A 14,798-nucleotide genomic window follows, 5' to 3' on the forward strand; every position below is an offset into this window, starting at 1 on the left:
TGGGTGCTCCAGTTTTGTCCCACATCCCAAAGTCGTGCAGATTTGTAGGTTAATTGGCCTCTGTAAATTGTCCCTTGTGTGTAGGGAGTGAATGCGAAAGTGAAATACCCCAGTGGTATGATCATTGACTTCTTCAATATCAGGTCCCTGCTTTCTCCTCCCCTTCCCAGCTTCCCTCAGCCCACTGTCTCTGCCTCTTCCTTTCTTCTTCCCCCCCCCACCCCGACCCTCACATCAGTCTGAAGAAGGGTCTTGACCTGAAACGTCGCCTATTTCCTTCGCTCCATAGATGCTGCCTCACCCGCTGAGTTTCTCCAGTATTTTTGTCTACCTAACATACAACTAGTGTTACCGGGCAATCGATGGTCGGTGTGGGCTTGGTGGGCCGAAGGGCCGGTTTCCATGCTGTATTTATAAACCAAACTAAGCTATTGTTAACCAATCCCTGGATGAGTACATTGCTAAGGGCCGAGCAGCTGAATGGATCAGCACCTCTTTTGCTGAGGAGTTGGGACATTATGTTACAGTTGTACAAGATACTGGTAACGCTACACTTGGAGTTTTGTGTTATGTTTTGGCTACCCTGCTGCAGGAAAAATGCCACTAAACTGGAAAGAATGCAGAGAAGATTTATGAGGATGTTGCCAGACTCGAGCATTTGGCTATGGGGAGAGATTGAGCATGCTACCAATTTATTCCTTAGAGTGCAGGAAGTGGCTGGGCATCCAGAACCAGAGGGCAGTGGTATACGGTGACAGATTTAACAGGAACATGAGGGGCAACTTTTTCACTTTGAGGGTAGTGGGTATATGAAATAAACAGCCAGAGTAAGTAGCTGAGGCAGGTACAATTAACAACATTTAAAAGAGATTTGGACAGGTACTCGCATAATGAAGGTCTAGAGGAATGGGCTAAATGCAGACAAATGGGATTAGCTTAGATGAAGCATCTTGTTGGCCTTCAGCCCATGTTGTCCATGTTGTTTGACTATTATCAAATGCACTGTTTTGATGTTGTCCTTTCTAAGTGTTGCTTTGGCCTTTGTATTAAATTATAAAAATAACAATATTTATTTTTTCAAATCAAATCTTTGTATACTTTGAACAGGGATGGTAAAGGTTAAAAATGTGATGATTGATCAGAAAGTAGGCTTTTCATAATGGGTTTCTATTGATTCTGCAAGCTGATCTGAATGTAACTGGAAGTACTCCCTTGACTAATTAACTTTGTCTATCTCCCACGGAAAGGGAGGGATGTAAAGCAGCTGTCTGGAATATTTATTGTTTCAGTCAGGAAAACAAATTTAAGTTTGTGGAACATGAGAACCTATAATATCATACAACAATAAAATCTGCAATAGCGCTTTTCACACGAACTACTTAATTCAGTGCAAAATCATACTTATTTCTCTTATTGTTTCATAATCATTTTGTTTCTAATGAACTACCTAACATTATTTTCATTAAAAATTGTGAAATTTGCTGCAACATTTATTTTTGATAAAAATTCTGCACTCAAATCAATCATTAGACAAGGCGTTTGTCTTTTTCACAGAGGGAGACAACAGCTAAGTCTGATTTAACAGTTTTCTATACCTCTCTGGGGTTTTTCTCCAATGGATATCCATCATGCATGATCCTGTACACTGGTGGCGTAACAATATTTATGAAATAACATGTTCCAACTTACTTCAATGTCATTTAGCCCAGTCCATAACATGCTGAAGTCATTCTGTGACCTCAGGTGAGAAGATATAAACTGAAATTCCTCTTCGGTATTGATGTCAACAAGGTGGATGCCATTAGTTGCTGACTTACAGAATTGAGAAGCATCTTTCCATTTCTTGCAGTCTTTTCTGATCCAGTAACAGCTCTGGAATGATCCTATCCAGCCAGGAGGACATGGTGCTACCAAGGTAATTTCTGTGTTATTCATTAGTGCTCCAATAATAGAATTATAAACATTTTGTCTATATGATACAATCTCTGCAAGATGAAGGCAAACATTTGCTTTTATATTTTTACCGTGCCATTAACCATTCAATATTTGATCTATACTCCTAAACAAATACTTGCCGTTCAAGGGCTCTGCATTTATCTGTTGTACAGCGGCTAATCAGTGATCATTGTACAAGGCCATAGCAGCAGAAAGCCAAATATAATATCTTAATATTCTTCCAAAATCAACTCAAATGGCAGAACTATTTGTGCCAGATTAGGCAATCTGATGTCTGATCTAGACGTTGACAAATATTCCATAATGATGATCAACCAGCTTACATACCCAATATCTAATATTACAGGGAACATTTCCATGTATCTTCAGGTAACTCTACAAACCAGAGCCTTAACTGATAGGATGGTCCTTGAATCTTATCATTGTAGCAACCTGACTAGTTTTAGCTGGTTTAGGGACTTCAGATGGAAAGTTGTGTCAAGCATTGGCAAATAGGGTTTAATTCCAACCAGTGCAAGGTGATGTTTTCGGGAAATGAAATAGGAGCAAGAAGTATACGGCAATTTGGAAGGGTGTTAAGGCCTTGATGAACAGAGAAGAGACCGAGAGGTCAAGTTAATAATTCCCTGAAAATGGAAACGCAGGTCAACGGGGTGAGAAAAAAGGACATATGGCATATTGGTCGTCATTGGCAGGGCATAGAACATAATAGATGGCATATTATGCTAGAGGTGTGGGAGAAGCCAGATAAAGACATATGAGTGCAAAGGGGGGGGGGGGGGGGGGTGGGGGGGGATGGGGGGGGAGAGAGAAATGGGTACAACTACATAGAACATTGAAACCACCAATTTAACTAACCCCCCCCCCCCCCTCCTTGCACCTCCCTTTCTTTTCCCCACTCCCTCTCCTGTGCCTGACCTAGACTTGTGCCTAAATCTCCCTCTCCCCTTCCACCCCCATTCCTTCCTCTAGCTTTACAATTCTCAACTCTTCAATAATTTCTCACATCACCTGTCTTTTCATAGCTGTCCTTTGTCCAAACATCTACCTCCCCTTACCTGTGTCCACCTATTACTTGCTGGGCTTTGTCCTCTCCTCCAGCTTTCTTCCCCCCCACCCCCCCCACCCCCCCCCCCCTCTCCCCCTATCTACAGTCAGCCTGAAGAAGGGTCCTGACCAAAAGCGTCACCTATCCATATTCTCCAGAGATGCTGCCTGATCCGTTGAGTTACTCCAGCACTTCATGCCTTTTTTAATCTATATATTAGGTTTGAACATAAAAATTCTCTCTAGCATATTAGTTAGATAAGTAAGACAAGCTTTTTTGTTATGCAAAATAGAATGCTTGTTTTTAAAATTCTTTAATTTGAAACATATGTTAATTGATTAGTCAACCTATCAGAATATTTCAATTTTAGTTTAAATAGCAAAAATGTTTCCTACAAAACAATCTGTTTTCAAAATAGAATGATCAATTTCTTATAAATTCAACATGATTGTCCATTCATATACATTCGTTTATCGTACCTGTTTCAATAATTATATTAAATACTTGTGTGAAAGTGAGTCCAATATGATGGGATTGCTTGAATTCCAAGGAGAAATTGTACAAAGTTCCAGGCTTTAATTCATTCCACACGTAATTGTTTATAGTAGGTGGTATATGGTATGAAGTGAAATTTAGGCTTATTGTGGTTAAAAATCTTCCAAACCCAAATTCACTCCAATCAAATGAAGCAGTAGTTGTTGAAATGGTTGTTTTAAAGCCAGCTTCTCCATGCAAACCTGAAAAAAAAAAATATATATATATTCCTCTCACCAAATCAATAATTGACATTTTTGAAGAAATCAAATTTAAAATATTTTTCTTCTACATTTACTCTATAAGTTAATGTCACACCATCATATAATCTTGAACCATAAATGATTTGGATTGCCAATAACCTAACAAATAACCTAATTAAAAATATACATTTTCCATTACTACAAGAATAATTACTCAATAGCAAAAAATGTCATGCTAAATATTTTTTTTGTTTTACATAATGGTAAATAAAAGCATGCCGTAATAAACTCATACTTACAAGTAGTAAATGATTTGCTGTCTGTGATTTTCCCACTGGTCACTGATTTTATAATAAAATAATAGCTAATATCTTCCTGAAGGTCATCCAAACTGACACTTGATCCCTGAACAGATCTCTGAACAGCAGAAAGTAAATAGCAATAGTAGTTATAAAGAGAGAGTCCTTAGCTTTGGGGGAGACTATCCTTAAAAAGATCTTGTTTAATATTTGATGAGCATGAAATAATAAATTAACAAAACTCATTTTGACTCCAATGTATACACAATTGTTCACCTTTATTTGATTCCAATCTAAACACATTTTTCATTTAACATTAATTTTGGTAACTTACATCTTTTAATTGTGCATTTTCTAGTGACAATGTATTTGATGTATCATAATATCTACTTTTGTTTTAACTTGATAGTCAATAACCAAGCTAAATCCAGAAGAAAACATTGCTCTCCGAATTTAAAGTGAAATTATGTGATTTTCTACCTGGAATATGTGTGCTCTTGTATAAGCATCTCACAATCTCAAACCAAAATAAGATGTAATTATGGACACAAAGAGCTGGAGTGGGACACGCAGCGTCTCTGAAGAGAAGGAATGGGTGATGTTTCGGGTCGAGGCCCTTCTTCAGACCAGAGTCTCGGTCACGAAACGCCACCCATCCCTTCTCTCCACACCTTTCTTTAAGTGATTTATGTGTACACACTTGAATGGTTTCAGGAAACATTACCACATTTGGCATCTTGCTGCATAACCTGCCGATTTACTCCAGCTTTTTGTGTTTATCTTTGGTTTAAATCCGCATCAGCAGTTCCTTCCTACACATAAGATGTAATTATGTTACTGAACTCACCACAGTACTGGAAAAATGTGGAGACAATGTTCCATATGTGATCAAGTAACTGTCTGCATGTTTTCCATCTGGGAAATGATTCCATTCGACCAAAGCACTTAGTGCCGATCTATTCGTAGCCAACTGGCAATTTAAGCAATCCGTCACCTGAAAAATATGTGTTATTTGGATCTTTATCAGGTTATGCAGTGATATTTAACTATAATATACTCTTTTTTAACTCTCTAATTTTGTATGAATACTATTATTTTTGTACTATTACAACTGCATGTACTGTTCTCTCTTCTTCTACCTATGAAGCTGGATGGTAAGACATGAAATGGTGCCTGATCCCATTTCATTCCACACACTTTTCAAATTGAAATGAATGAAATTGTGGTATAGTGTGCAAGACCATCTGCGTAAGAGGTCCACGTGGCTCAAAAATAGATTTAAATTCTTCTCCAGAGCATTCAATGGAGGTGCTTTTAGCCTGAAACTATTTTGAGTGGCTCTTCACCAGAACCAGGAAGCTGTCCACACCTTTCTTTAAGTGATTTATGTGTACACACTTGAATGGTTTCAGGAAACATTACCACATTTGGCATCTTGCTTCTCATGATCATTATCTTCCAGATCCTTGTTTATGCTGCAGGTTTCTTGGTTCTGTATTAACAATATTCATATATTCTAAAAGAACATCCTCCAGCAGTCCATTCCATAATCTTTCAGTGGTTATTTAGGAATAGCTGTGCTGCAGTCCCATTTTGGACATGTACCATTCCGGCATGCTGGATTAATTGAGCTTTACTGTATTTTGAGCTAAGATTTTGAGGATAGGGCGTAAAGTCTGTATTGGAAAAGCTTGAAATTCAAATATGTATTCATATCAACCCAAGCCACACAAGGAATGCTCGTACTCTTGGTTGAATACTGGATCCCACTGCATCAGTATTATTACCTCTATCAATGTCACGGGTAAATCATCCTCAATGCTAATCTCAATTTTGGTTCACCAATCCTATTAATTAATCTGCTGTCGCATTCCATTTAATATTTAATATTCAATATTGTAATAATATCAGGACGGGAGACTAGCTCTGCACTGTTCCATCATAGGAAGTGTAGATATGGGTCCAAGAATGGTCAGTGATTATTCAGAAGCTTTTCACGGCTAATTTTTCAAATTAACTATTATTTAGGGTAAAGCAATAATCTGCTATCCAAATCTTTAGAAATTTTGATGTGCATCATCTGGCCATCAGCCTCTCCCCTTAGGTGCTAAATCCCATGCTCTCTTCAATTTCATTCTTGATTAGTACAGGTGTCAGAGGTTATGGGGAGCAGGCAGAAGAATGGGGTTAGGAGGGAGAGATAGATCAGCCATGATTGAATGGCAGAGTAGACTTGATGGGGCAAATTCTACTCCGATCACTTATGACCTTAAGACCTTATGACCTCTTTGATACAATGGAGCCCCGTCTTCTGTACTCACTTGAAACTCAGCAAGTTTCTGGAAAAGTTGTTTGGGTCCCTGATTAGTAAAGAGGGTGGAGGTGTAGGGACAGGTGTACTGTTGCAGGGGAAAGTGCCTGGGGTGGGTGAGAGAGGAGAGAACCAGGGGTTTATGGAGAATGTGGTCTTTGCGGAAAGCAGATCAGTGTAGGGAGGGGGCCAATGTGATGGGGAGGGTGGTCGCATTGCAGCTAATGGAAATGGTGAAGAATTATATGTTAGATGTGAAGGCTGGTGGAATGAAAGGTTTGAACCAGGGGTCTCTATCTGTCTGTGGAGAGGTAGAGTGAGAACAGATGTAGAGGAAGGCAACATCGATCAACATCATGGAATCCTTATTTACTGAAGAAAGTAGATATTTTCGATGTCCTGGAGTGAAAAGCCTCATCTCGATAACACATGGAGTCAGGGTGAGAAACTCTAGGAAGGGATGATACCAGGAAGATGGGGCAGGAAGAGGTGTAGTCCAGTTAGCTCTGTGACTTAGTGTGCTTGGAGTAAACGTAGGGGAGAGTTTGTTTTCTGAGGTGAAGACTGAGAGCTGAAGAAAGTGGACAGAGGTGTCAGAATTGGTCCAAGTGAATTTGAGGGCTCCTTACAACAGACAGGATGGGAAGGGATACATTCTCAGTAACTGTGGAGTCAGTCTGTTTGTAGCACCTTATAGGATGGGAAGCAGTCTATGTCACAAACAACCAATTAGTCCAGTAAATCGAAAAACTACCTTGAAACTAATATTCTTTGCAGATTTATTTTTAACATGAGTAATACAAAATGACATAATCCATTATACATCTCACAACCATGTTAATATTCAATACATAATAATTAGAATCAAAAGTACATACTCTATGATCTTACCTGAAATGCACTCCTTAGAATATTTAAGAATATACAAATATATATGGCTCCATCCAATTTGGTACTTCTTTTATTCTGCTCCATGTCATATTTAACTTCTCTGTTGAATGTGCGTTTTCTACTCCAGGAACATGTTGTAAAAGATTAAGCACTCCTGCACAAGGATAAGCCATCTTAAAGATCCCGGTTTTCCGAGGCAGACTATATGTAGACTAAAATACTTTGGGATGTACAACCCACAATTATATGTATAATTAACATCTAATTAACATACAGATATCAAACAAAGCTTTGTACTCATAGTTAAGATCGTTATAGAGTCATGGAATCATACAGCCTGGAAACAACCCCTTCAGCCCATCTCATCCATGCTGACCAAGATGCTCCACCTAAGCTATTCCCATTTTCTGCATTATGCACATATCCCTCCAAACTTTTCTTATCCATGTACCTGACCAAGTGTCTTTTAAATATTATTGCATCTGCCTCAACTACTTCCTCTAACAGCTCATTCCATATACCCACCAGCCTTTTAGTGAAAAAGTTGCCGCTCGGGTTCCTCTTAAATCTTGCTCCTCTCACCTTAAAACTATATCCTCTGGTTCTTGATACCTCTACCCTGGTAAAAAATAAAACTGTGCACATTCACCTTATCAATTCCCCTTGTGACTTTAAACACCTCTGTAAGATCACCTCTTAGTCCCGTACACTCCAAGGAATACATTCCTAGCATGCCCAATCTCTCCCTTTAGTTCAAGCTCCCAAGTCTTAGCAACATTCTCATAAATCTTCCCCGTACTCTTTCCAATTTGGACTTCTCTGCTCTCTTTCCAGCATACAGATATTTAACAGATAAATAGTTGTTTGATTCTATGCACAGGAAGACTACATTTGGCCCATTAAGTCTGCACCAGTTACAGAGCTACTGACCTTTCAGTCCCCTTCCCTCTACTCATAGTATTCACATTCATAAATATCCCATTCCTTTCTGAAGGCACTGATTGATTCTGAACCCATTATATTTTGGAGTAATTGAATTCCCCATCAGAAGTTTTCCATCATTTTACCCTCATATCTTTGATGTCTGAACCATACACCAATGAAAGAGCTCCGTCTGTTCATATTCACTGAACATTTTCAAATTATTAACTCCAAGTAACATCATCGAGTATTGAATTGGGATACTGCCCTTCAGTGGATTATCTTGCATTTGTTTTTTTCTTTAAACATGCTTTCTCTGCTTAAATGTTTGGTGTATTAAGGTGTTCTAGTTGCTTGTAATGAATACGTGTTCGATGTCCTCTGTAGAAGGATAGTTCCACAGCATGACAACAACCAGATATCTGCCTTTCTGAAAGATGCAATTTTGTATGTTTAACAAATTCTATAACAATCTGTTCAAGTATACTCTAAATCCATCACTTTTAGTAAAAACAAATGCTGGAGGAGCTCAGGGAGTCAGGTAGCATCAAAGGAGGTGAAACAGAGACTACCCCCCTACCTCCACAGATGCTGCCTGGCCTGCTGAGTTCCTCTAGCGGGTTTTTTTTTCTTTTGGCTCCAGAATGCAGCATGTGCCGTCTTTTGTGTCTTCCTTTTACTGGGTTGTTGGGGGCTAATCCTTGGCAAGATAAATAACGAAATTAACACCAGGTCACGTTCCTGTGCTGCAATGTTTACGTTGGTGTAATCTGTAAATTACTTGGCGCAGTGTGAAGTCATGTTGATACACTCAACTTTTTCTATGGGAGGTTTGAGAAGGCACCGGCTCCACCACCATCTCCCCCCTCCCCCCTCCCTCCCCCCCCTTTCACCATCTACGAGGAGGAGGTGAGGAGCACCTTCAGGGGACTTAAGAGGAATAAAGCCCCCGGCCCAGATAACATCAGCCCCTCCGTTCTCCACCACTGTGCTGCGGAACTGGCTGGGGTTTTTACCAACATCTTCAACACCTCCCTCTGTCAAAGCTCAGTACCCAACTGCTTCAAAGAATCTATTATCATCCCGGTTCCCAAGACCAAGACCATCTCCTGCCTCAATGACTACAGACCCATTGCCTTGACATCGGCAGTCATGAATTCATTTGAGCGCATCATACTCAATCACTTGAAAACTGTCACCACCCCACTCATGGACCCATACCAATTTGCATACAGAGCCAACAGGTCAGTTGAGGACACCGTCAACTTAGCAACCCATCACATTCTGAACCACCTGGAGTCCGCAAACACATATGCCCACATCCTGTTGATGGATTTCAGCTCGGCATTCAATACAATAAACCCGGCCATACTGTTTAATAAATTACTGGACATGAACATTGACCCATGCATCTGTTACTGGATTCACAGCTTTCTCTGGAACAGGAAACAGAGGGTGAGGATCAACAATAATACATCCTCCCCTCTGTTCCTCAGTACAGGCACACCCCAAGGCTGTGTTCTCTCACCCTGGCTTTTCTCCCTTTACACAAACCAGCTCACATCCCACCACAGCTCTGTCAACTTGTACAAGTACGCGGACGACTCAACCATCATAGGATTCATCACCAACAACCAAGAAACTGAATACCATGCACAGGTCAACCAAGCAGTGACCTGGTGCACAGACCATGATCTCTTACTCAACTCATCAAAAACAAAAGAACTAATCATCGACCCAAGACGCCAGCCATCCCCAAAAACTCCTGTGCTCATTAAAGGTGAATCCATCTCCATCACTGACACTTTCAAACTCCTTAGAACCCACATCAGCAACAACCTCAAATGGAGGACAAACGCAGACCACATCTATGGAAAAGCCCAGCAAAGACTTTTCCATCTCCGACAGCTAAGGAAGTTCAGAGTAAGGTCTCATCTCATGCTCCGCTTCTATACAGCCATCATCGAAAGCATCCTCACTTCATCCATCACAGTCTGGTTCGGCAGTCTCGACTCACTCTCCCGGAAGAAATTACAGCGCATCATCAACAGAGCATCCAAAATTATTGGCTTACCCCTACCATCCCTTGAATCACTTTACCACAAACGGATACTTCACAGAGCCCGCAAGATCATCTCTGACCCCACTCACCCTGCACACTAAGCCTTTCAGCTACTGCCCTCTGGGAGGCGTTACAGGTCAATTGCCTCCAAAACAAACCGCTTCAAATACAGTTTCATTCCCACTGCAATTAACTTTTTAAACTCTGTACGGTGAGGAATACGAATAAGCATGGCCCCTATGTATTATGAAATGTGTCTGTCTGTATGTATATCTCTGTTATAAGTTTAATGTTTGATGAAATGTTGGAACCTGTACCGAGCTGTACTGATAACAAATTCCACCAGCCTGGCTGTGTGGTCATTAAAATACAATACAATGTAATTCCACAGTTGAAACCGCATTCCTGAAGTGCACGGGAAAGAGCGAACATGTTGCAAAGTCAGTGTGTTCTCTGGTCATACAGTAACTTGAGGAAGATAGAACATGTATCTAGGTGGTCAGGAAGCATCACGGACCGGCTAAAAATACATCCGATGCCACACTTATAGGGACATGTCTGTACAGTTTATAAATTTAAAAACAATGTTAAGTGTATTTAACAGTAAACGCACACCGGATACTAACTAAACATCCCTCACTCTACACTTGAATGTGTCAATTCAGTCGCAATTCAGAGCTGTAACTTAGTGCCAGGCAGTGTTATTGCAGAATATGGAGCAAGATGCATGTTGCACTATAGTTATCAAGTCGCATCTTTCAGTTTGTTGTTTATTATTAATTCTGAGGTATTTTGGGCGCGAAAATTCCACAGCGGGCGGAATAAATGAAGGTTATGTGTAGGAAGGAACTGTAGATGCTGGTTTACACCTAGGATCGACACCCGCTGAGTAATTAAATGAAGGTTAGACCCAAAATGTTGGAGTAACTCAATCAGCGGGTCAGGCAGCATCTCTGGAGAGAAGGGATTCCAGCATTTTGTGTCTATCTTCGATTTAAACCAAAGATACTAGAGGATCCTCTAGCATCTTTGATTTAAACCAGCATCTGCAGTTCGTTCCTACACTTAAATGAAGGTTAAACTGATTTACCTGCAACGGGGAGAAGAGTCTGCGATCGGGAACAGACCTCCCTCTTCCACGCAAGAATGTAATGCTCCGGGTTCTCTCCTTGTCTCCGGGCCACCAAACAATTCACAAGCACAGCCCCCCTCGCTGGCTCTGGATCATCGCTGCCCCCTCCTCTGTGTTCCGCAAGGATGGTATTGCCGTGGGGACAGCGGCCTGGGCGGGCTTGGCTGATACCTATGTAGGAGGGAACTGCAGATGCTGGTTTAAAACTGAAGATAGACACAAAATGCTGGAGTAACTCAGTGGGTCAGGCAGCATCTCTGGAGAAAAAGAGTAGGCGGCGCTTCTGGTCGAGACCCTTCTTCAGACTGAGTCGGGGGAGAGGGAAACGAGAGATATAGAGAGAGATAAAATAAATGAATGAAATATATGCAAAATAAATAACGATGATCAAGCTGTGGGCTAGGCGAAAACGAGTTATAGACAATGAAACTCACAAGGACTACAGTGAAACTAGTCCAATGACAAGTGTGAGGGAGGGACAGAGAGAGAGGGGATGCAAGGGTTACTTGAAAAGTTAGAGAAATCAATATTCATACTGCTGGGTTGTAAGCTGCTCTAGCGAAATATGAGGTGCTGTTCCTCCAATTTGCATTTGGAGTTTGCCAGAGTGAAGCCAAATGCAAATTGGAGGAACAGCACCTCATATTTTACAAGATGGTACTGTGAAGGTACCTGAAGCAAATCCTCTGACATGCCCACGAAACCTGCCTGCATAGCAAAGAGCGTGTTGAGGGTCAACATGCTTCCATTCAAAAGTCTATTTTCTTGTCATGGTGGGGATTAGTGTCCATCATTACATAAGGTTTTCAAAAATATATATATCTTGGTGTTCTGAAAGAGTTGTTTGTTTTAAATTTAGAAAGCAGTTATTGCTTGGAAAAGTGATGAGATGACAACCCTTAATAGGGGAATGGTGTAGGAGGAAAATCCTTGTTTTTTCAACACAACTCCTTGTCTGCCATCGTCATATCAGCAATATCCCCCTGAATATTCTCCCACTCAATGATGGTATTTCTGAAAGCATTTCATGTTGAAATATTACAGCTGTGCTTAGTGTATCCGAGGAAGAAAGGATATTTTATGTATTAAGGTTTACTTGGAATTTGCATTTCACATTAAATTTACTTTTACCACAAAATAACTTTAGCTGGAGAAACTACATTATTTTAAGAAAATTACGAAACAGTACAGAGAAATTGGGATTCACAATTCAGTCCAAAGTCCCCATTTGACTGAGAACATTGACAAGTCAGAATGTTTTGCATGCTCTGAATGAAAACTATAGCTTGAACACAAAGAAACTATGTTTCTCCTTTTTATATTTTGTATCAAATATTTCCATATCATAGATAGCATAGTTTAATATTCTGCCCAGCCAATGATTTATAACGTATTAGGAGACATTTCTATTTTGACCACCATTCATCTTGGATGTTTCACTGCTTATTAGTATATAAATATACTTGGAGCTTTGCCTAACAAAAATAATATTTCAACTGATGAGCATGCATTCTCCAGTTTAGTTTTTGAGTTTAGAGATACAGGTGGAAATAGACCTTTCAGGCCACTGTGTCCGCCCCAACCAACAATCACCTGTACACTAGTTCTATCCTCCGCATTGGGGACAATTCACAGAAGCCAATTAACCTACAAACCTGCGCATATTTGCAATGTGGGAGGAAACTGGAGCAAATGGAGAAAGCCCACGCGGTCACAGGGAGAACACAAACTCCGTACATCCGTGGTCAGGTTTGAACTCGGGTTTCTAGCACTGTAAAGGGCCTGTCCCACTTTCCCGAGTTTTCAAACTCGCAGAATGTTTGTAACGAGTCCGTAGTAGTCCGTGGATATATCGTAGCGGCTCGTTATGCCAGCCGTAGGTACTCGGGGCTATTTTCTTTACTGGTGGACATTTTTCAACATGCTGAAAAAATGTCCCGACTTACCTGATGCCCCGAGTACCTAGGGCTGGCATAACGAGCCGCTACGATATATCCACGGACTCCGACGGCCTCCTACGGACTCGTTACGAACATTCTGCGAGTTTAAAAACTCGGGAGAATTCGTGAATAACTCGGGGAAGTGGGACAGGCCCTTAAAACAGCAACTCTACTGCTGCGTCACTCTGCCACCACAAACCTTTCTCTTCATTTGCTTTACTTTTATTTTAGTAAGTGAAGAATTATTTGGAGCATGTACCCACCTCTACTTTCACTCCCAGCAAAATAAGTTATCCACCAAAGACACAGCAACGTCTGCATGCATTCCATTAGTTTATATTTATGAGTTTATGCCTTGAAGGCAAGATGGAAGCTACTCAAATTGATTTACAAAGAGGAAACTCAGGAGGCATCAACCAAAATGGTCAGTTTGCTTAGTTCATATTCAATAATTATAGGTTGATGTAAAATGTATAAGTCCCCTCACATTATATTAAATTGTCAAATTGATCAATTTTGTTGTTTGACAATGCCACAAATTTGCACTTCAGTAGCAGTATGATTATATTCAGCAATTGCATTTAATTGTATATTTTAAATATATCCCTACAGATGAAAAACAGTGCGTCACAATCCTTTTGTTCATATTATTTTGGTCAAGAAATGTAATTACATATTATGATTTTTATAGCATTATAATGTATGGAAATTGCTTTATTTCTGGTAGGAATGCCAATACAATGGTTTCTGGGTTAAATGGCAATGCTTTGGGAATACAATCAGGCACCCTCAAAAATTGACTAAGCACTTGCCACAAATTTCACTTCCTGCAGACATAAGGAAAGCTCATTTACAAAAAAAGAGCCCCAAGTAGTGGAATAACTCAGAAGGTCAGGCAGCATCTCTGGAAGGCATGGAAAGGGGATGTTTCTGATATTGCAAACAAAATGATACCATTCCCTGTGCAATACTTGTTTAAGACATTGCCATGGGTAATTAGACCATGTCTGCTCTGGGATAATATATATCCCTGAATACCATGATATGTATAAAAAATATTTGGATATTTATTAGAATTTCAGGGATATCTCAATTACCACATGGAATTAACTGACAGGCATGAAATATGACATTTTATTTAACTGACAGGCATGAAATATGACATTTTATTTAACTGACAACCAATTAAATATTTCAAATGACTTAAGTGCGGGAATGACTTAGTTCCCTTGGATCATCATTCAATATGCATCTTTTTTCAATTATTTTCCACCTTGTCGCTTGCTGTCGATGTCTTTAATGTTCATGTTATTATATAAAATCATGCCTTCAAAGATGTGTGTCTTTTGGACCCGCTAATTCAGGACTGACAAAAAGTATTTGCCAAGAAAAAAGGATTGATTAACATGTAATTGTGAGAACCAATTCAGTCCAGTTTATCCTTTAAGACACAATACTTGTCATCATGTTCTGCTTTCTCTCCATATGTTGATGCAGATGC

The 14,798-nt window shown here is 40.0% G+C and overlaps 1 protein-coding gene across 1 annotated transcript in view; it reads right to left on the reverse strand.

Annotated features, from left to right (window-relative positions):
• Window positions 1-7,326, reverse strand: part of ptprq (protein tyrosine phosphatase receptor type Q) — a 167,269-nt gene extending 159,943 nt beyond the window's left edge. The window contains exons 1-5 of the mRNA XM_033038385.1: window positions 7,243-7,326; window positions 4,888-5,034; window positions 4,041-4,158; window positions 3,484-3,741; window positions 1,690-1,907 (exon numbers count right to left, since the gene is read on the reverse strand). Of these exons, the coding sequence (XP_032894276.1) occupies window positions 1,690-1,907; window positions 3,484-3,741; window positions 4,041-4,158; window positions 4,888-5,034; window positions 7,243-7,326 (825 nt within the window). The remainder of the gene's footprint in view (window positions 1-1,689; window positions 1,908-3,483; window positions 3,742-4,040; window positions 4,159-4,887; window positions 5,035-7,242) is intronic.
• Window positions 7,327-14,798: the final 7,472 nt, after the last annotated feature.

Source organism: Amblyraja radiata, chromosome 19 (assembly GCF_010909765.2).
Source record: "Amblyraja radiata isolate CabotCenter1 chromosome 19, sAmbRad1.1.pri, whole genome shotgun sequence".
In the NCBI taxonomy this organism is placed as follows: Eukaryota; Metazoa; Chordata; class Chondrichthyes; order Rajiformes; family Rajidae; genus Amblyraja; species Amblyraja radiata.